The sequence below is a fragment of the Heterocephalus glaber genome, unplaced genomic scaffold (assembly GCF_053883595.1).
Source record: "Heterocephalus glaber isolate CG9 unplaced genomic scaffold, H.glaber_assembly_v1.0 deba00000594, whole genome shotgun sequence".
Classification (NCBI taxonomy): domain Eukaryota; kingdom Metazoa; phylum Chordata; class Mammalia; order Rodentia; family Bathyergidae; genus Heterocephalus; species Heterocephalus glaber.
In genome coordinates, this window is record NW_028258151.1 from 31130792 (window position 1) to 31153764 (window position 22973).

Here is a 22973-nt window from a genome sequence, read left to right on the forward strand (position 1 = left end):
TCTTGATGTGTTATAACTTCAGGTTGTTGAATATTTATTAACATTTATTGATTGCCTCTCATGTTCCAAGAATTGTATTAGACCTTGAAAATATATAACAAGACACTGCTCAGCCTTCAAGGAGTTCATTCTTTATACAGTCTTGTAAATTAACTGTATTGGGTTTATTTTTATAAATTGTCGGTTTTATGAGCTAATACAGTCTTCTGGGAAAAAAAAGTATTTGGTTCTTTTTATCAAAGCAAAACATCACATACTTACCAAATCTTCATGAAATAAATCATTTCCATCCTTGAATAATAGTTAAAGCAAGGTGGAACTTACTACCAGCCTTTTTTTAAGAAATCTTCCTGAAGTACTAAAGATTATTAGAAATGTTCAGAAGCCAAAGTTTAAGTGGATCAGGACAAGATAACTAAATTCCCAATCCTATTTAAATACCATCTCTATGCTAAGAACTGCCAAACTATCTCTATCATTTCTTGCCCAGCATTTCATAATCTACTTGATCTCCCAGCTATTAACACTGAACTCCATACAACAGCTCTAAACTTCAGCCACAGAGACACATCCACTCCTCTACCTGAAGTTGTTCAGTGGTTCCCTATTTTATTCCTCCCCTTGATCACTCTTCCTCTGCCATTTGACATCACCCAAGCCAGCCAAGACACTCTTGCCTTAGAGTCTTTCTACTACCTACACCCCATTCTACCTTATATCCACATACCCAACCCCATCTCTTTCAAGTCCTCAAGAATCGTGTTTAATTCTACAATCCTTTTCTTATCCCAAGACTAGATTCCACTTACCCTACCATATTGTTTTCTGTAGTATTTACCAACTTTCTCCTTCACATTTGTCTCCGCTAGAATATAGCTAAAATAGCAGAGGCAAGGATGTTTTGCGTTTTGTTCAGTTAGAATCTCAACATCTAGAACAGTACTTTATATATATTAGGCTCACAATACATAGTAAGTTGAAGGCACCGTTGAGACCCTGTGGATACAGTAATGTGTAAGAGACTAAGTCAGGGAGTTTACATTCTATCATCCAGAGTCGGGCAAGCCTGAAAACAGTAGAGCATTAAGTACTGTGAGGACACTGAAGCCTTCTAATGTGTGATGAGACTACAAAAAGAATGGCCAGAAAAGGCCTCGAGGAATTAGTCTGAGCCGAGATCTGGATGATGACAGCTGGCCCGGTGAAGATCTCAGAGGAAAAGCAGTTGAGATTACAACCCACAGGATGCTTGGCTTTTAACGTCATGCCAGGCTGGGCTAGAGAACTGGCTATCCCAAAATTCCTAGGTTCCTAAAACCTGGACCCCAGAACTGCTCTCAGTAACTTCAAGAGCACCACCGTGCTCCTTTTGATATCGGGGGCTATTTCGCCCGGTAAAATCACTTCCTTGATTTTGCCCATGCACCAGGCTAACTTCCTTAGGTCTGAGTAGATTCCACTGGGGATGGGAAGCCTTTCCTCGGAGCAGCCACAGAACTCCCCACCGGTGTGCTCTCGGAGCCTGTCCGTGGACGAGGGTAACGTTGATGCTGATTCTAATAAGCTCTGGGTGATGCCAAAGGCTTTCCGCGTTCAGCCTAGACCTCCAGCTCGCACCTGTTCTTCCCAGTGTCAGGAACCAGCGGCTGTCAAGCGCCTCGACTCCAGCCGCCCCAAACTTATCTGCACGCATGAACTACACTGCTTTCCAAGACATGAGAAACTGAAAGAACAGGATTTCGCGTACAGTATAACGGGCTGAGCAAGATGTCATCTCCGCTCCTTCCTACCCGCGGCCCGCACTGCAGCCTTAGTGTATGGCGCCGCCCTCGTCCGTCGCTCCCCACTCAGGCTTCCGCAGCTGAGACTTAGGGTAAAAGCAAGGCCTCTCTGCCCGTGCGTAGTTCCAAGTCGTGCTTTTTGTTTCCCAACTATCGTACACCACTGGAAATAACCTTTAAAATCTAAAAGCAAGAATCTGTATTTTTTATAAACACTGTCTTCTCACTTAGACGTAAGCTCCACCCTGCAGACTGCTTTTAGCTCCCTCCGGTTCCCACGCTTAGAGATCGCATCTCCTATAGGAAAACAATAACCAAAGAGCGGCTTCCCGCGCGAGGCGCGCCTGGGCCGGACACCCGAAGCCGCACCCCGGGGCCGCCCCCAACGGAGGCCGCAGACGCAAACCATCCGCTGGCAACGCTCTCTCGGCTCCTCCTCCTCCTCCCTCCTCAGCGCCGACCTTCCCAAGATGGCGGGCGGGCGGCGAGCCGCTTCCGCTTCCGGTGTGAGCTGCCGGGCCGGGGGGGGGGCAAAATGGCGGCGGCAGTGGGGGTCCGCGGCCGGTGCGAGCTGCCGCCTTGCTCTGGCCCACGCTGGCTTCTCAGCCTCTCCGCTTTGCTGAGTGTAGCAACTCGAGGGGCCTTCGCCACCACCCACTGGGTAGTCACCGAGGACGGAAAGATCCAGCAGCAGGTAGCGGCCAGGGCGTCCCTGGGCGCCCGCCCTCGCCCCGGGGGGGGGGGGGATTCCCCGGCCGGGCCCCCCTGTGCTTGGCTCCGCGCAGCCCCGCCCCCAGCCCACCTTCCCGTGGTCCCCGCGCGGCGGCTTGGGCGTTCCGAGGTCCCCGACCTGGCGCCTCCCCAACCCCCCAATTGTCGGCCGCCTGGAAGTTCGCAGCTTTGCACCCCGGGGGCCGCGCGCTGCGTGGGCTGAGTAGCCCAGCGGTGGGGGCAGGGACCCTGGGGCCGGCGCTCAGGCTTGGGCTTTAAATCTCTGTCCCTTAGCCCTGCTTCGGTGTCTCTCGGGCCCACGCGTCACCAGTCCTCCCGAGGAAGTAGAAAGCAGGTGGCAGCACGGGTGCGCGCGAATCCCAGGGCAGTGACAGCTGAGGTACTCTCGGATTGGGGACCATTCACTGCTACTCCCCCAGCCTCCTGGCCCACAGGCTGGGATTTGTTTTAGGTTTGGGGCTTTTAGCTTGTGCCGTTGCCCCAGGCCAGCAGGGACTCCTTAGGGACATCACACACTGACTCCTTCCGAAGGAATGCTTGGAGGATGCCTCTGGTGGCGTTGCCTGCATCTTTCCCAGTGTACTTTGCCCTGTTTCTTTACCTAGTTCCTGTGACCCAGCCTTGCTCGGAGGATATGCAATTTAAGTGGATTCTTGTGTGCTGGAACTAATTCCTCAGGGTTGAGACCGCTTTTCTGATGTAACTTTATGGTGGCTGCATTTTGTTTGTGCGGCTGATGCCTACCGAATACTTGTGTGTGTGTGTGTGCGCGCGCGCGTGCGCGGGTTCGACCACAGAATCTTGGTAAACTTAGTGATTTCCAGCACTTAAGAACTATCTTGAAATGTCCAGAAGACATTTAGAAATGAATTGCTTGCCCCCACCCCCACCCCGTGCAATGTAACCCATAGATCCCAAACGTTTTAACCAGTACTGGTCCTTTGGGTTGGCTGCAGTGAATGGTGATAAGAACACTTTACAAGGTTTACTTTTATTTGAGGTTTAGTTTTAGACTTGCTAGGCGATGGAAAATTTTATAGTGATCCTTGGACAAATATGTTCAAAATCTGCCTGTGTTTTCATTATGTTCTCTTAGAAAAAGGTTTCCTTTTGATAGCCGTATCAGCTGAGGCTTAAAATATGCACCTGTGTGTTTTAGAAACCCTGGAAAACACTGCAAGTACGTCTTCTTGACTTAAGATTGGAAATCTTATATTAGTCCTGGTGCTTCTGCTTCTTTGCTTCCCGAGGCTGGTTTTCCCTGAGGCCTTCATGAAGGAAGATGTGGAGTTAAGTCATTTCTGCTGCAATTGGGGAGCCTTTCTCCTATTGGCTCTTTTGCTATATTGTTTTCTGGCCGCAGCTATTTATATTCTGTGACATTGATTTCTCCTCCCCATTTTGGTGTCCTGCCACTCAGCTGAAAAGTAACCCATCTGAAAAGATGAAAGCTGGTAGAAATATGTATATGCTGAACATTGCAATGGGAAAGTAAAATCTGACTTGGTTTGCTTTTTTAAAAAAGAAATTCCTGGTGCACATTGAATACGTATGTTTTAGTAGAGAAAAACGGGTCAGTGGTGACTTGGCTCAGAGAAGGGGGAATCTGAAGACATCTGGATCTCTGCCAAGTCACCCCTGCCATAAGTACTTAGGCTTAAAGTTAAGGAAGCAAGATTTCTTTCTTCATGTATCTTTTAGTGATCTTTTTCATTGAATTTTCAAGTACTTTGCTCTGTGTAGTGTTCACAATGTTAAACTTAGGTAGCCAGAAAAAACTTGTTCCAGAGAAATCTTTGTAAGGACAAGAGGTCAGGAAAGGGAAGTTGGATTTAATCTGAGGAAAAAGTAGCACATACAAATAAAATAAGAGTTGGGTAGCATAGTCAGCTTCTGATTTCCCCACTGATAACTACCCATTAGTCATGCATTCCTTCCTGGCAATAATTTGAATACAGGCAGAATCCAAACTCAGTTTAGATTAGAATAATTTATCACATTTGGGTGTACTAAAGGAAATGAAAGATACTATTAGTACATGAATTTGGGAATTCTATAGAACTGTTTGTACATTCAGAAACATACTTAAAGCTTAGTATATATACTGTATACTGGGGCTGGGAGTATAGCTCATTCCCAGAGCTTTTGCCTGGTTTGCTCAAGGCCTGGGGTTGAGCCATCAGACAAATCAATGTATATTGCGTCCTGAGTGACGTATCAAAGTCCTGCTGCTTGTTCTTGTTATAATTGAGAGCAGCAATATGATTTCAGTCTTAAGGTAACCTAACATCAGGGAAAAGTCTACGATCAAACTGAAATAGCAGATCATTGAAAATTATAGTGGCCAGTGCCATCCGGATTGAAAATCTGATATTCAAATCTACCCAAATTAAGTATAATAAGTCATTATTTTCTACAGTAAATACCAAGAAGTGTTTATGAATTAAAATCATAATTGCCTAAAATACAGATTTAAATAAGGCCATTTTCTATCAGGAGAATTAAAGTTATAGATACAGGGCTGGGAATGTAGCTCAGTGGTAGAGAACTTACATAGCATGCATGAGGATCTGGGTTCAGTCCTCAGCTCTGCAAAAAAATAAACTTAATAAAATATTTTAAGTACAGCCAGAAGTCCTTACCAGGAGAAGTGAATATTCATTTGCTTTTTATATTTCCAGTCCTAGCATACACTAAAGATAGGCGCCCACCAGTTGCATGCTGCAGACTTGAGGACATACATGTATGTTAGAAACCTGCGTCCGTGGGTGAGTTGAAAGGGGGTTTTCGTCAGATTGTGCATTCCTGTGGGCAGCCTCTTCACAGCCAAAGCTGGGCCCGGTGCTGGCACAAGTAGGTGTCAAGTACTTCTCGATTTAGGGAATTGTTTCCACGCTCCCTGCCTCAGCTAGGGACCATCCATACCCTGCCCAGTTTATAAACAGCATGTTCCTGAGCTGCCACTGAATTCCCAGGACTACAGTCCGTTGACTCCTCCAACTCTGAGAGGATCACTGGGAGTTCAAGGCCAGCCTGAACTACACTAACAGATCCTGTCTCAAAAAACAAAACAAAATGAGTTCATCTGTTAGCTAGTAATTCAGAACACAGAACGTACATTTTTCCACAGAAGTTTAGCAATCTTGGCACAGGACTATTTGATAAGTGACTATTTCAGCAACTATGACCCAAAGAAGAGCTATCAGATTTAGTTGGAAAAAAGAGGCTGAATCTCTGTCTATTTAACAGGTTATAAGTGGAGCTGTGGTTTAATTTTTGGTCTAATGTTAAGTAATTCGATTAATCTGAGAGAATGCCTGATATTTCAGCACTTTTTTTTTTTATCAGCACTTTTGAAAAAGGAAACCATCTCTTTATCATAGAGCACTGTTTGTGTTAATACACTTCAAAGATCTGCTTGGACTCCTGCTAAACCTTCACAGTGGCATCAAAGTGATTCTCATTCAGTCCATTTTCTTTCAGGTAGCCACTATTAGAAATTATCTGGGGGCCCGGGGATTTAGCTCAGTGGTTTCGCTGCCTGCTGCGCAAGCGCAAGGACCCGAGTTCCATCCCCGGTACCAAAAAAAAAAAGAAATTATCTGGGCATTAACTCTGGGTAAAATAGCAAGGAGAACTAGGAAATATACAGACATAAACTATAACTTTAAATAATTTCCCTAAGCATTTATAGAACAAATATTTATCCACTGCTCACTTTTCACCAGTCCGTGGTGCTTTGATGTGTGTTCTTTTCCATTGACTACCAACATGAGATTCGCGTTTTTCTTTGCAGACAAGAGAAGCGTAGCTCTTTCTTAATCATCTTTCCTTCTTCCTCCACTTGTCGTCTAGATCAGAGCTCCTCAAACTTTACTTGCTCAAAAATAATCTAGGGTACTTGTTCAAACGAGACATTTCCTGGTCACTGAGAGTGTCCGATTCAGTAAATTTGTGGTGGAACCAAGGTTTGTACATTTTTATCAGATTTCTCGGGAGATGATGGTATAGGTAGGCCACACCCCATTTTGGGAAATTTAGCTGTACTCACTTGGATGCATACCCCAGGATGAGATCAGAACTCTTTCCCTGTCTCGTGTCTCAGCCCTTCTTGTCTCTCTGGCCATGTGTCTGGTCATCCTCGAGGGCCTCGCCCTCCCTCCCTCCCTCCCTCACATACACACACTTAGCCATGGTTAATGTTTAGCGAGCAGCCCCACACTGTTAAGTTCCCCTTGCTTCTGGCCTTTGCTTGTGCCATTCTTTCTTCCAACCCCAGTCTGGCTAAGTCACACCCCTCCCAACTTAGACCTCACTCTTCAGTGAGGCTTCTCTGAAGCCCAAATCTGAATAAGCTGTTCTATTTTGTGTTTCAAAGCATCCTGAATTTCTGTATGAAAGAATTTGCTTCACCCAGCTGTGTGTTGGTTTGCAGAAATGCCCTAGTAGACTGCGGGCCATGCTCCATGGAGGGCGTGGCCCGGTCCAGCCTCGAAACCCGGGTGCCTCTCACACTGCCTCAGCACGCAGGCTGCAGTGCGTATCTGTTGACTGGATGATACCAGCCAGTTGGCCAAGCAGTCTCTGCCTTTCAGGCATTCACGGTTGTCTGCAGGAAACCTCGTAGTACTCCCTGGTGTGATCATTATCTCGAGACACAGCCTGGTGGAAGGAGACTTCCGAAAGATCATTAAAACTCTGTGTACCCGGTCAGTGGATCAGCCTGTAGGCCCCCGGAGAAGGCGCACAGTGGGTCATAAGGGCTGTAATTCAGACCACACTCCTGCCCGCCTGTCATGGGCAGGTTGTGCTGTGCAAGGGAAATCATCTCTTAGTTGCTGATGTTATATCTAAAAGGTCAGCTTTTTTGCTCAGACACCAAAAAGGAAGGAGAAGCAATAAGAGAAGGATAAAACAATGAACAAGAAAAGCAGAAGAGACGACTGAAAGCCCAGAGGTGATGCCAATGAGAAATGGCAGCTGCCTGGCTCAGGGCGGCTCAGAGTCGGCGCCAGGGCTCGGCAGCTGTTGCAGTTTGGAAGCTGCACTGGTGGAACTGAGCAGAAGGCACCCTGGCAGTGAGGACGGAGAGGGCTGCCAGCAGATCAAGTCAAAAATTAACACAGCTTTGCACTTCAGGGTGGAGTGAGCGTGGTGTAAGCAGTACCTGCATCTCAACTATGCTCCGTGGTGCCAAAAACAACAAAAGGCAGCTCCCTGTGTGTTTGTGGCTCTCTTACCATCACACAGTGACAGAGTTGTGCGTGTACATAGCCTTCCTCCCTGTCCTCCCGTTCTCTTGAGCCCACTCCAGTCAGCCCTTCATCCCTGCCGCTCTTGGCAGAATACTCAGAGCTCTCTACATTGCCCACTTCAGTTCTCAGTAATCTTGACCCCTTAGCAGCCCAGCCTGTGTCCTTACACCTTACTGAACGATTTTCTGATGTGGCTGCCGGGATAGATACGCACTCCCGCACGGTTCTTCCTCTCCACCCCTGGCCCTCACTTCTCATTCTCTTCTGCTTCATGCCTGCCTCCTTGAAGAGTCTTGAACGTCGGTGCGCGCCTTTCTCCACTGTTACATGTGTATGCCCAGTAATCCTATGCGGTCTCATGGCAGAGAATAGCAGCTGTCATCTGCGGACTCCCAAACCTTATCTGCCGCTCCAGGACTCCCTGAACTCCAGCTTACAGGTTCTCCTGCCCACCACACATCACCTGGCTGTCTCATAGATACCTCAGGTACACAGAGCAATCAGAAACTACCATGCATGTTTACATTTCTTAAGTTACAGTAAAAGGCACATTGCCATTCAGCCCCCTCAAAATGCTCCTCCTGTCTTCAAGCACACTCACTGGGTCGTTCCTGCCGTTGTCGGAAGTAGTTCTGGAAGTCCTCTTTCATGACTTTAGTTGTGCTGTTGTGGCTGCCTTGATATCCTGCATCAATTCAAAAATATCATTTACCTCCTCTGGTCATTCTGACTTTAGGGAAGGTCCCGAAGTCAATCACATCGCGCCAGGTGCAGTGAATAAAGTGGGCGAGGACACACCGTCATGTTTTTATTTGGCTGAAATTGCTGTAACAGTTTGAATCAGTTCAGGACATTGAGGCAGCTGTGACAGCATTAACTAATGGCACTTAGGAAAGAGGACTTCCAGAACTGCTTGAGAAAGTGGCACAGACAATGGGATAAGTGTCTTTGAAGCGAGGGGGAGGACTTCGAGGGAGATTAATGGCAACGCGTCTTTGACTGCAATGATTTTTTTTTAATTTAAATGTTGATCATAATTTTTGATCACACCTCATGCAAACGTCCTAAACAAAACTTTGTTTCTTTCCTACCCCACTAAACCTGTTCGTCCTCTGTTCCCCAGATTGCTCCGGTGGAAACTATTGGTGCCTTTCCTGGCGCTCCTTTCTCTCCCAGTAACCGGTCAACTCTCCTCCCGCAGTGCATCCTTACCCTGCCTCATCTTGCACTTCGCGTCCCTCCCCGTAACTGCCTCCATCTGTCCCGTGCTGTGGCTTCTGAACTGGCCTCCTTGACTGATTTCGCCCCATAGGGTCTCTCCTCCCCACAGCAGCCAAAGTGATTTTTCAAAAACCCTAAGTCTGGTCCTGGGAGGGACGCAGAGAGCATCACGGCACCCTCACTGGTTTCCATCGCACCTGAGGATTAAAATCCAGAGTTTTCAGCCAGCCGCCTTGGCCCAGAAAGGCCTGGCCCTTGGCCACCCACCACCCTCAGATGCCACTTCCTTCCTGTGCTCCGGCCCTTGCCCATCTCAGGGTGTTCTTCGGACCACCAAGCCCGCTCCTCCCCTCCCCTCGGGCCTTTCACTGTTGCTTCTGCCTCTGCTCGCTGAAGGCAGCACCTTTGTTTCCTTCAGTGAAGGAACTCAGGTGCCTGGCACATGCTGAGCGCTCAGGAAGTACTGAGTAAGTGCAAGCAAATAGTTACTTAGCCCTGTAGTAGGTCTCACGTATATCAGTCCCGAAGGACCATCATGTTAGTAGTCTGGAGCAGGGACATTGTGTTCACTGTGACGGTGACAAGCCAGGTCATTTGTTCTCCCTGTTACAGGTAAGAGGCCTGAGCAACCCAAGTCTTCTCTGAGAGTGTGGTATCTGTGAAGAGGCGTTAAAAATGTTTACGGGATACAGTAATGGTGAACGTCTCTTCTGTATTCTTCCTGAAAGTTTCTGGGTATTTGCAGACACTCTATAGATGTCTTTAACTCTCCCGACTTGAAACATTTTGTCCGACAAACAGCTTTTAGATATTTAATGTTAAGTCTTAGCTATCTGTCCATGTTAGAAAGAAAAAGCTAACTCATTCCCCTGTAACACCACTAGTATTCGGGTAAATGGAGATTCTTAATGTATTTTACCACCCCCACCCCCACCCCCACCCCCACCCCATGACATTTAGATTGTTTTCAGTCTTTACTTTCATAAGCAATGCTGCAGTAAGTGAACGTGTTCGTGTGTATATCTTTGCGTGCCTCTATAAAATATATGTAAGATAAATTCTTAGAAATGAAATTACCTGGTTCAAAGAATGCATTGTGTTTCATTTTCTTAGATATTGCTAAATGGTCCTCCTAAAGGACTGTCTCAGTAGTATTTGAAAATGCCCAACAATATTTGGGATATGCAGAACCTCAGTTCACAATCTGACTTTAAAAGACCACTGCCTTACTCCATCTGTTGCCCTTAGCTAAGGAGTGCTTGGCTGTCAGAAGTATGAACAAAAATAACCCCTTCGATTTGGTTTTCTTATCTCCATGGAAAAATTAAACCTTTATTATTTGTTTATTTGTTGAGATTGCAATAAAAGAAATTAGTCACACTGATTTCTTTCCCCCTTTAGGTGATACTACTAAGGTTTCTCTCTCCTTTTTTTTTTTCCAGTATGGGAATCGAACTCAGGACTTTGTGCTTGCCAGGCAGGCACGGTGCCACTGAGCTAAATCCCCGGCCCTACTACTAAGGTTTCAATGAGTGTCAAGTTGAACTATATTCAGCTGTCTTTCTTAGAGCAGTGGTTTCCAGTGTGCGATTGCAAGGAATTCACAGGCCATTGAGTCTGCCGTTATCTGAGGAAGAACAAGTTTCCATTTCTGGCACTCATTTTAGTGTCTCTTTTCAGACATTTGATGAACTCATCTACAAATTTTTAAGCTCACACATGTTTTGTTCACCACCACAGTGCCTGGCATTATGTCTACCATTTAGTGGGTGCTGGTGTTGTTTTTCTATTGCTGCTATGAAAAATGACCACAAACTTAGTGACTTAAAACGACCCATGTTTATTATGTGCCAGTTAGTAGGTTAGAAGTCCCACACTCGTCTCCCTGGGCTCTACCAGAAGGATGGCAGCACTGTGGCGGTGGCTGCAGGGAGCAGCCCTTGGCCCTCAGCCCTCAGGGACTGGCAGTGCCCATCAGCCTTGCCTCTGGGGCCCCTCTCTGCACATCTTCAAGGCCACAGCGTTGCACCCCTGACCACTCCTCCTTAGTCACCTTTTTCTCTCACCTCCTTTATCCCACATTGGAGGACCCTGTGGGAACTGCCCACCTAATAATCCAAGTCATGTTTCTCCCTTAATTAAGGCAACCCGATTAGCCCCTTCATCTTATTGACAGCATAATTCCCTTTGCCAGGTAACATAATGAGTTCACAGGCTTAAGGATTAAGGCATGGAGACCTTTGTTGGGCCATTATTCTGCCTGCTGCTGTGCTTAGCAAATATTTACTGCTTGAATTAGAGTCACTTCTGAGTGACATATAAAGCAGCTATATTGTCTCTTGTAACACACAGGAATATCACAAAATAAAACAAACCTGAAAGAATCCATGACTCTTGTGTCCTGATCCAACATTTCATTTTCTGGTAAAGTTGTAAATCATCCATTTTATTCAGTCTCTTATTTGTATACTTATTTCTCAGTGACATAAATTAGAAAATATAGACTGACAGCATTTTATAAGAAGTTATCCATTTGCTGTTCATGTTGAAAATGATGGCTCTCTCACTTATCAGTTAGAAAAATGGTGATTGCTTGACATGAACGTTCTCAGAAAATTGACTGCAGTGCTGCAGCATAAATGTCCAAATCTAGACCACAGTTACACAGTATTCTTCGCATATCTGTATTAGTGTGAATTTAAGCATTTACAACTAACCTTGTCTTCCAAGAACTGTGAAAATGAGACTATAAAAGCTAGTTGAGGGTAAAACTTCAGAAAATCAGTATGTAAGGCCATAAAATTTATGGTTTGGTCAAGATTCAGTATTTTAGTTTATTTAAAGTTGAATTTTGATGACTTGGTTTCCTACAATACCAAGACTAGTTTTTAATTTCTCATTAAAATACTATAAAAGTACTCTAGCAGAAAAAAAAATTGCAGTAAGAATGTTACCTTTGATAAAAATATTTCCAAATCCTGATTTTGTAATAGTAGTGCTTTACTGATTTCACCCAATTAAATATTCCAGTGAAATATCTGCGAATAGTACACATTAAAGTTTCGACAGCTGTTACAGGCAGGAGCCCAGGAAGTCCCATTTGAAGAGTGAGCCTGGGCTGGGGTTTTGTTCATTTCTTGAACCTGGAAGACGGTAAAGTCCGTGATGGTTAAACGTGAAGGCAGAGTTACACGAAAAGTACAGGCAGTAGACTTTTCTTCCTCCCTCACCCTGTCCTCTTAAAACTCATCTTGCTTACCACTGTGGTAGCCTGGCAGGAGTCACAGATGGAGGATCTCTTGGGCAGTCTCGAGAGGAGCAGAGAACTAGACTTGAGATAAGGGTAAAAAGAGGAAAGAATAGAAAAGGAACAGAAAACACAGCTGTCTCTTTTTTAGGTGTCTACCTGGGGCTCACATCTATGACAGAAACTTTTTCCTCTATGAATAATACATGAAGGAAAGCTACAAGATTGTTCCTCAGATTTGAGCTTATACTTGGCATTACAGTTTGTTTAAAAAATTAGCCAGGCCTGGTGGTGCACGGCTATAATCCCAGCACTCTGGAGGCTGAGGCAGGAGGGTCACTGCAAGTTCAAGGCCAGCTTGGGCTACATAGAAAGACCCTGGCTCAAAAAAGCAAAACAAAAAAAATAAAACATATTCTATAGCATTCAAAGTTTAATGATAACAAGATGACCTGTAGGTAGCACTTTTTAAAAAACACTTTATAAACGTAATATGCTCATTGTAGAAAAGTCAGAAAACACAAATAAAAAAGCATAGTCACCTGGAGTCTCACCAACTGGATACCATATTCTTAAAATACAGTCTGTACACTGGGTACAGCGGTGCACCCCTGTAATCCCAGCTATTCAGAAGGCTGAGTCAGGAGGATGGCAAGTTCAAGACCAGCACCACTGGGGATCAAACTCAGGACCTTGTGCTTGCCAAACAGGCTCAGTGACACTGAGCTAAATCCCTGACCCAGCTCAAGCAATTTAGTAAGACTATCTCAAAGTAAAATTAAAAAGGGCCAGAAATGTAGCTCAGTGGTAAAGTACCCTAGTTCAGTCTTCCGTACTGCAAAACAAGAGTCAAAAACAAAAGATATATACACTCATTTAAAAAGAGGTCGATTTTTATAAGTATACAAAAGAAATACATAAAGCCAACAAAGAGATTAAAATGTACTCACTCTTGTTCCTACTTATATTCCTGAAAGTATATAGAAACTCAGTCACTGTGGGTAAGAATTTAAGTTGATTCAGCTATTTTGGAGAAAGGCTACCAAAAATAAAAATTTAAAGTGCATTCCCTTTATCCTAGCAATTCCCTTTCAAGGAAAGGAATAGACAGTTGTCTAGAAAATTTATTTGGGAGAATGTTTATCTTTATGTTGTTTTTAAAAAGAGAAGGACTAAAAGCCTAAATTTTGGTTAGCAGGAACCTGAATAAGTCACTTTAGTACATTAACTACTGTATTAAAAATGACGATGCTAACGTTTGATGTATGTTTTACAGGGAAAGAAGGAAAATTACTTGTTTTTCGTGTTTTTAGTTTTTGGAGGAGTTTTCTTTTTTCTTTTTTTTTTTTTTTGGTACCGGAGATCGAACTTGGGTCCTTGCGCTTGCACAGCAGGCAGCGAAACCACTGAGCTAAATCCCCGGCCCTGGAGGAGTTTTCTTGAGACAGAGTCCTGCTGTGTTGTGCATACTGACCTGGAATTATTGATCCTCCTGCCTCAGCCTCCTATGAGATTACAGGCATCCACCTCTGGGCCCAGATAGAAAAATATTTTCCAGGTTGAATTCTGTTACGATTAAGTGCTGTAAGGACAGAGAGCTAGCTTTGCCTGTGATATAATAAGCAGCGTCACTACTAGAAATGGTCACAGCTAATTGGAATCTTGGTTTAATTTGGCAAATTGACCATTTAAAAGAAGCTTTTAACTGCAGCTTTGGAAGTCATCCTTGCCCGGAGCAAGAAGGAAATTCGTGTAGGCAAATTCCCAGTGGGATCGTTTCATTCGTTACTTGGGTGTAGTTCAGACTAGTAAAAATGTGATACTCTTCTGGCAGTGTTAAATCTTTTAATGGAGTAGGATCTGAAAATTAAAAAGAACCTTAGAAATTGTTTGACTGCGTCTTCTCTTGGTATAGATAAGGAAAGAAGCCCAGGCAGGGAAGGTGATTTCCTTCAAGTCACGTGACTGGTCACAGCCATATGGTCAAGGACACACTTCTGAGCCCCAGTGGCTTAGCCCTTTTACCTCCTTTCCAGGTGGTCTCAGTTCGTGATAAGGCCTTAGGGAGTGGAGATGGAACATCTAACAAATGTGGTAGGAGAAACCAGCATTAAATAAGCAGCAGGGTGTTCAGTGCCTTACATTACCCAAAAGCATACATACACTGAGCGTAAAAAGAGGAATACAGAAACAGAGTTTGGGAGAGACAAACAGCAATTAAACAATGTAATAAATGCTTTTATGGAAGCGTGCATCAAGTACCAGGGAAACTCAAGAGAAGGATGACTTCATGAAAGAAATGTCATTCGAGTGAAGTCTTGTGGCTCTTGCCAACAGGATAAAGGTGGAAGCCTGTCCTGGGGAGAGGTGGCAGCATGTGCAGAGGCACAAGGGACCCTTAAAAGAACCACAAGATAAAATGCCCCAGCAGAGGGTCTCTAGAAAGTTAGGCAGAGGTTCAGTTATTTACTTGTTTATTTTTACTTACTTGTTTGTTTTGAGACAGGGCCCTGCCCTGCTGCATAGGCTGCCTGAAGCTTCATGCAGTTCTCTGCCTCCATCCACTTCCCAGTAGTTGGGATTACTGTTGTACACCACTGTGTCCAGCTTACGCAGAGGTTTAAAAACCACATCAACTCTTTTTAGAATTACAAAGTTTTCACTAGAATGTTGGGCAAATCCAAACGCTAGCACAGTTTGATCCAGGACATAAAGAGTATAACAAGGATGCTCTCTCTGTGCCTGCAGCCCCTTTCTCTGGCCTCCTGTGGTTACAAGATGGCTGAACCCCACCAGCTCAAGCAGAAGTCCTGGATTGGGTCTCTTCAGTACCCCCTGACCTCACTTGCTTAATCCCGTTTCAGCAGTATTCACCATGATTAGGGAAAGGAATCCACTGACCAGGGCTTCCTGTTTTGCCACAAAAAGAGGAGCTTGGGTACAGAAGAGCAAAAAAATCACAAATATCCACCAAGCAGAACCATTTCAGGTTTTATATAGAACTAAAATCCATATTGTTTTAAATTATATAATCTAAAATTCTGAATAAAAGATAAAAATATTCTGTTTCTAGTTCTTGATTTAAAATTTTTAAATGCTTATGGCATAATACAAAATTTCATTCATCAGTTTCCAGCAGCTTTTGGGAGAAGCATTTTCCATGCTACTTTCATGTACTCAGATAAAAACATCTTAAAAAAAGAACAGGTTGTAATTATTCATTGTATATAAAGAATTGCATATGAGGGCTTGAATTAAAGTTATAATGGAAATAATGTTAAATTACCTATCATAAAGGACCATTGGAAAATGAGTGACTCAAAATCGCCTTTGTAGAACATCAGAAGTGTTCGTACCCCTAGATGGGTGATTTTGTTTAAAATGTTCACCGTTTGTCTGATCTGGCAATGAAGTAGTTATCTCCATTCTGTGCTCTTTGAATCCATCACAATGTAAATTTACCAAATTCACCAATAATGGACCCAGATTGGAGCTGTGGATGTTAACAGTATCTTGGTCAGTTAGAGAAAGCCACAGATGAAATATGTGAAAATGAACTTGATATTAGTGAAATGTTTGCTACTGACATATATGATTAGGTGCTTATACTTACGTAGTCAAAGGAAAATAAAACTGAATTGCTTTGTTGGTTTTTTGTCTGTTGGGGGTACTAGGGATCAAACCCAGGGCCTTCGCTCTGAGCCACATGCCCAGCCCTTTTTATTTTACTTTTGTGTATGTATCTATCCATCTGTTTTGAGACAGGGCCTCCCTAAGTTGCTAAATTGCCCAAGCTGGGACTGAACCTCCAGTCTTCCTTCCTCAGCCTCCCAGAGTACTAAGGTTGCGGGCCTGTCACCATACCCACATTGTCATTTTCCTTTCTAAAATAAATTACCATAGTAATAGTGAAATTTTGTTTATCTGGAATTCTGAGAATGAATCATTTTTAATAATAGAAGCCCACATAGCCTAATTTCCAAATATTTGGTACGTTTTTCCCTGCAGCATACATTTTGCTGTGAATGTATTTCATAGTTCTTTACCTTCGTAAACGGAGCAAATGAAAATAATTTTACTTTTTCATTATGATTTAGGTAATTATGAGCATCATTTGTTGTGCTTCGTGGTAGGGAAAATTGTAGAGTTGTTGTGAAAAAGCCAGAAAGTGCTCTGAGGTCTTACATGTGCATTACATCTTTTTTTAACCCACCTGTCTAATACCTGTCCTATTTTCCTGCTGGGCTTAGAGTAACCTCTTTGCAGTGCTATCAGATTTATTTATTTAATTTTTTGAAAAAAGGTCTCACTACACAGCTCAGACTGACCTTCAACTCATCATGTAGCTCAAGCTGGCCTGAAACTTACAGGAATCCTCCTGCCTCAGCCTCCCAAGTGCTAGGGTTACAGGCATATGCCACCATGCCCGGCTTGCTGTCAGATTTTTAAAAACATACTCATGTTTCTTCATACATTGTACATAACATAGGTACGTAGGCTCCAAATATTGACTAATTTAGGTGGATCTGAGCCAATAAATAGTATTGGTTGCATGGATGTTGTAATACATGCTGAGCTGTCAAACATACCCTCTTTTATAATCTTCTGAGGAGAAGTATCCAGAAGGAAATTCAGGTTGCCATTTGCCAAAGATAATTATCATGCCTTAAAATTTAAGAACCTGAAGTTATAAAAATACATGTCAGGTTATAAATCCTCCTTTTGCTAACCCTTTATCTGGCAAAGAGCCATGCCATTTGTTGTCTCCTCAAAAAGAGAAACGCAGCTGTCAGTGGACCCCTTTTTTTCTTTTTTTGGCAGTATGTAGTAAGTGATTTTATTATATGGATGGTAGTGTTGGTTCAGCATTGGAAGATCCACCCCCAGAAGTAATCATTTTAACAAAGGAAAGGAAAAAGGCATATGATCATATCAGTAATTGCAGAAAAAGTATTGGACTAAATTCTATAGCCGTTCATGGTAAAAGCTATCAGGAGACTAGAAGTAGAAAAGAACCTTCTCAACAGATAAAAGACATGTGACCCGGAAGGAAGCTCCCTGCCTCCGTCCCAGGCTCCTAGGCAGAGAAGCTCAGCCAGTCCCAGCACCTGGAAGGAAGCTCCCTGCCTCCATCCCAGGCTCCCAGGGCAGAGAAGGTGAGCCAGTCCCAGCACCCAGAAGGAAGCTCCCCGCCTCCATCCCAGACTCCTAGGGCAGAGAAGCTCAGCCAGTCCCAGCACCTGGAAGGAAGCTCCCTGCCTCCATTCCAGGCTCCCAGGGCAGAGAAGGTGAGCCGGTCCCAGCACCCAGAAGGAAGCTCCCCGCCTCCATCCCAGACTCCTAGGGCAGAGAAGCTAAGCCGGTCCCAGAACCCAGAAGGAAGCTCCTCTGCTCAGTGGACCCCTTTTCTTCTGCTGATACTCCTGTCTTTATAGCTCCTCTCGCTGCCATCTTCGCTGAGCTCGAAGAGCTTCCAGGAAATGAAAAGCACTTCTTCACAATTGATTGCTGCCCACACCCCTGTAATCCGAATATGATAAAGTCCTGGTAATCCAGTAATTTTTAATCTAAAACTGAGATTATTCTTTTTTGTTTTTGGTACCAGGGATTGAACTCAAAAGACCTTGCACTTGTGAGACAGGTGCTAAGTCCCTGGCTAAGATTATTCTTTAAATATTGGTCTAATGCAAATCTTTACCTGTCTCATTCTTAGAGCTTCTCGCAGATATCAGGTAAACAGAACTGTTCGGTATTTTGAAATGGAAATATTATAGTCCCACATTGCGCCCCACCACCAATTTTTTTCTAAAAATCTCATTAAAAATATGTATAGAGCTAGGTGTGGTGGCACACTTCTATAATTCCAGCACTCAGAAGGCTAAAGCAGGAGGATGGCTCTTCGAGGCCTGCTTGGGCTACAAAGTGAGTCAAGGCCAACCTAAACTAAGTAGCCAAAGCCTCTGTCAAATAAATAGACAAACAGATAAGTCACCGATCCAGTCAGATACTGAACTTGAGTTCCGAACGGTCAACACTGAAAAGTGAGCAGACCATCTTTGGCTTCCTGTGTAAGGCTACGGTTTTAACATTTTCTCCTACAACCTATTCCTTTGGACAGTGGCTCAGGTCCCTCCATTCCTCTGTTGATGAAATTGAGTTTGTTCTTTCTTTGTTTCTTTATTTCTGTTGGTTTTTTCTTTTTCTGTTTTTCTGCAGCTAAAAATGTTATAGTGAGCATCCTAGTATATATGTTTGCCTACTGGCCAGAGAATATCTCAGCATAGTTTCCTAGAGTTTGGCTAAAGTGAAAGATTATGTACTTTTAACATTTTGATGTATGTTATCAGAAAACCCTCTGAAAAATGAGAGCAAATTTATAAGCCTGCTACCAATATATGAGGGTTCATGTTTCCTACATTTTCAACAACATAGTCTCTTGATCTGTTGATCTGGAGAGCATGAGCTATAGGTAATAAATCTCAAGGTTATCTTACATTATCTTTCATTTATCCCTTCTACAAATAGCCTTCAAATATAGGTGCTTTCAATATTTTCTTTTTACTGCTTCCAAACCTATTCTGATATGGAATGTGCTATCAAAACAAGACAGTCTCTTCTCTGTTATCACAGGCATGAGCCATCTTTTTAGAAAATTGCCTTATCATTCACTGCCAAATATTTCTCTTCTTGAATATTTTTATATAACCTGTCAAGTCAGAATTTTCACTTGAGATATTTGCTATTTCAAGTTGGAGTTCATGGGGCAGCTATTGAACCTCTCATGCCCTTTGCTAAAATTTATATCATGTGATCAGGTTTTTTTATTCTGGTGCTGAGAATTGAACTGAGCGTCTGGTGCATGTGAGCAGGTGCTAGTGCCCAGCCATGCATCTGATCACTTTTGAAATATCCGTTGAGTTTTACTGACCAGCTAGCACTAATTATAATGGTGATTGAAGGAGTCATATTAAAGTATTAATACAAACAGACATTAATGAAATGTGAGTTATATTTACTTGTCTATTGCTTACTTGCAGGTGGATTCACCAATGAACTTGAAGCATCCCCATGACTTAGTTATACTAATGAGACAAGAAACAACAGTGAACTATCTCAAAGAACTGGAGGTGAGGCAAGTGGGCATATGTATGATTTGCAGCCGAAACTTGCAACTCAGTGGAGCTATTGCTATGTTCCAAGAAAACCTAAAACATGTTATTTCTTAAGCCTGATTCTTCTGACCTCTGCAGGAATACACTACCTTTAGATCATGTTTTGTTTTTATAAACCAGCTTATCAAAGTGATTTTTAAGGAGTAGTGAGACTAACCTAGTGTGGGTGTGTGCCTGACTCTTCGTTCATTTATCCTTAAACAGAATTTGTGTGTTTGTTTTTCCATCAAGTAGAAAGAAGATAATAATCGATAATGATATTCTTAAAAGAGGAGTTGGGTAAAATAGGAAAAAGAAAGTTTTAATAACCAAAACATTGTAACTTGTGTTTATTTGCAAATGATGAAAACTAGGGCCTTGCTGTGGGTACTCTATGGTTGAAGTGAAAAGTCTTAATCACTTTGCATCTTGAAAGCTTGAAACTTACAAGTGTAATAAAAGCTGTTTAATAGGGCCAGGGATTTAGCTCAGTGATGCCGCCGCCTGCCTTGCAAGCACAAGGTCCTAAGTTCGATCCCCAGGACCAAAAAAAAAAAAGCTGTTTAATAAATGACTCAAGCATCAGTTTTACCTTTTTATTTTTCTGGTGCTGGGGAATGAACCAAGGGCTTCATGCATGGCAGACAAACAACTGAGCAAGCAACTACAACTGAGCTATATCCCCAACCTAGTTTTACCTTCCTGTTGTTTGTTTTTTGTTTCAGATTTTTTTTCAATGTTACTTTATACATTTTTAAAAAGTAAGTCATAGGAAATTATGAAAGAAGCATGATACTCATATATAACTTTTAATTGCCTACATTTACTTATGGATGGATTACTAATAATAAAATAATTGTTACCATTCACATTTATTGACATTTAAGCAGCTTTATCTTTTTTATCATTGACTTCTACGAACACATTTTGCTTAATTTATTTGAAAAACTTTTTTCTCATGAAATCTCTCCCTAAAAGTTACTATATAAGTTGAATCCAAATTTTAAAGAAACCGTAAATTGTAGGGTAAGTAAACGAAATTGCCAAATGGGAGTTAGAAAACTATTGAGAATACATAGGAGTGATAATAAAAGAATCAGGTTGTGCAAGGTCCCAAGTTCGATCCCCGGTACCCAAAAAAAAGAATCAGGTTGCTTTAGAGCTGGAAGGAATTACAAAGATTGTCATTTTAGAAGCAAGGAAATATTTAAACCTGAGAGAGACTAAGTTGCCTGAATTCATAAAGCAAGATACAGCAGAAGGCTTATCTCTGAACTAAAAGCTCATATACCTGTTATGCCAGGTCGATACTCATTTTCTAGTTACATAAAAGTCCCAGATTTTACGTATATCAAACCAGTATATATATGTATGTCTATAAATAGTTATAAATTCATTTTTTTAAAATTTCTAAGATGGAGATGCTTTTAACACATATTAATCAGCTCTGTATATGTAGTATTACCTTTAGAATATTTATAGGGCTAGAATACCTCAACATTCTTAAAATAGCCTCTCACCTTGCTGCTACTGGTTTTTTCACTTACAAATCTGGAAGTGCTAATTTTTTATTAATGTTAGGGATAAGACAGTAGCTATATTTATAGGACTTCATTCTTGGAAGCATCTGTATTTATTTTAAACATAGTGCTCAAAAAAGTACAGTGAAGAGTAGTTTTTATTTTGAGATGCATAAACATAATAAATGTTTATTGCTGTCTTTTTTAGTAGGTGGTGTGCTACAAATACAAGGTTTAAATTAAATGATATGTAGTGAAAAATACCATTCACTAGGTAGGTAAAATGCAAATGAAGAATATTGACTACCAGTTTTTCACTAAGGCAATATAGGAGTTTGTACTTAGTATACACACAGTAGTGACAGGGAAAATGCAAAAGTAGGCATCAAAATAAAGTGTAGTCAGACTCAAAAGCAATATATGCATCGGCATGAGACAGAAATAAATAGAAACACTACATTGGAAATGTGGCCGAAGCTATGGACAAACTCTTGAGACTCCAAGGTCAAAGCAGCCTATTGTTTTTGACATTTCAGCTCTGACCTTATTCCATGTAAGATAAAGGAACAGATCAGCTTACTCTTGAAGACTGGGGTGGAGCCATTCTGCATATAGAGAGAGTCTGAGGGAAAATAGCAGAAAGACAGCAAAACCTGATGACCACAATGGAAACCAGATCATCCATAAGTTCAGTACTTGCATCCTCAGTTTTCTGAATATCCTTTCAAATTAGAGTATTACCCTAGGGTAGAAAGTCCAAAACTGGCAGATCTGATCCTGGATTTGGAACAAGGTAGAATCTGGAAATAGCCACAAAACTGCTAGAGGACACAGGATGGTCGTGGCATGGTCGAGAAAGAGATAGGAGGGGAAGGAATGCCTGAGGTTTTGGGACCTGAGTGATTGCAAGGGTGAAGTTCACAGTAGCTGAGCTAGAGAAGACTGAAGGGTGTGCAGGACTGGGGAGGAGGTTGGCTCTGGTGTGTGCCTGTTGCACATCCAGGTATAGATACTGAGGTGAGAGTCAGTTGTTCAAGCGTGGACTCAGGGAGAAAGGTCTGGGCTGAAGGTAGACACTTGTGGCCATGAAAGACTTAAAGCCATGAGACAGAGAAAACAGTTTGTGTACAGAGTAGTGACATCTAGATAGACTTCTTGGATACGAGAAGGCAGTGGAAGAATGTCTTCAGAGTTCTAAGGAAAACTTAGTCAAACTAGTTTATATTCTTTTAAACTATCATTCAAGAATGAGGACAAAGTAAAAAATTTTTGATGTACAAAATGTTTATTAGCCACAGACCCTCACTTAAAAGGAAACACTAAGGATATATTTCTGTAAGAAGAAAAACCTAGTGGATGTGTAATGGTGAGTTGAAAACCTTGATATAAAAGTCACTATATTTAAAAAGTTGGTAAATATAGTTATGTATGTGTTTACAGTGCTAAACAGTATTTAGTTGGCTTGGGGCATGTTCGGTGATTGTTAGACTGTTTTAGTCATATTCAAGAGTAAATAAAAGTAAATAAAAATCCTATTTGAAAATTTATTAGCAAATATATTAAAAACTAAGAATGTCATCATCTTTTAAGTAGTCTTGCCAAAGAAATCTAGTCAAACTATAATATAAATTGTTTTTCAGAATAATTGTCATTTGTGATTCTGTATCTTTTATTTACTTAAGATACTATTCTGAGAAGAAGTCTGCAGGCAGCAGTCCGTGACACAGAAAGTTTATTACCCTAAATCTTGCTGTCATCACTCAAGAAATACACAGGACAAAGGAACATGTTAAACCTTGATGACTCAATCAGTAAATTCCTGTAGAGTGGCAAACTACAGGACAAACAGCTCAATTTCTTTAACAAATAAATTAAGAGAGCAGAAACTTGGATATATCACATAATTATAGTATGTGTGATTGAATTCTGATTTTTTTTAACTATTTTAAAAAGAGGGAAGAAACAATTGGGAAGTTGCAGACAGATTAGGTATTTGATGTTATGGAATTAGTAGTTGTTATGTATAAAATTAGTACTTCTTATGTATGCAGTTTTGTTTTGTTTTA

General features: G+C 42.2%; 1 protein-coding gene across 3 annotated transcripts in view; it reads left to right on the forward strand.

Moving 5' to 3' along the window:
• The first annotated feature begins 2284 nt into the window (after nt 1-2284).
• The window catches only part of Ttc17 (tetratricopeptide repeat domain 17), a 105115-nt gene continuing 84426 nt past the window's right edge, over nt 2285-22973 (forward strand). For all 3 annotated transcript variants that reach the window (XM_021264328.2, XM_004852000.4, XM_013074794.3), the window contains exons 1-2: nt 2285-2475; nt 19274-19363. In XM_021264328.2, the coding sequence (XP_021119987.1) occupies nt 2317-2475; nt 19274-19363 (249 nt within the window). In that variant the 5' untranslated portion in view covers nt 2285-2316. The remainder of the gene's footprint in view (nt 2476-19273; nt 19364-22973) is intronic.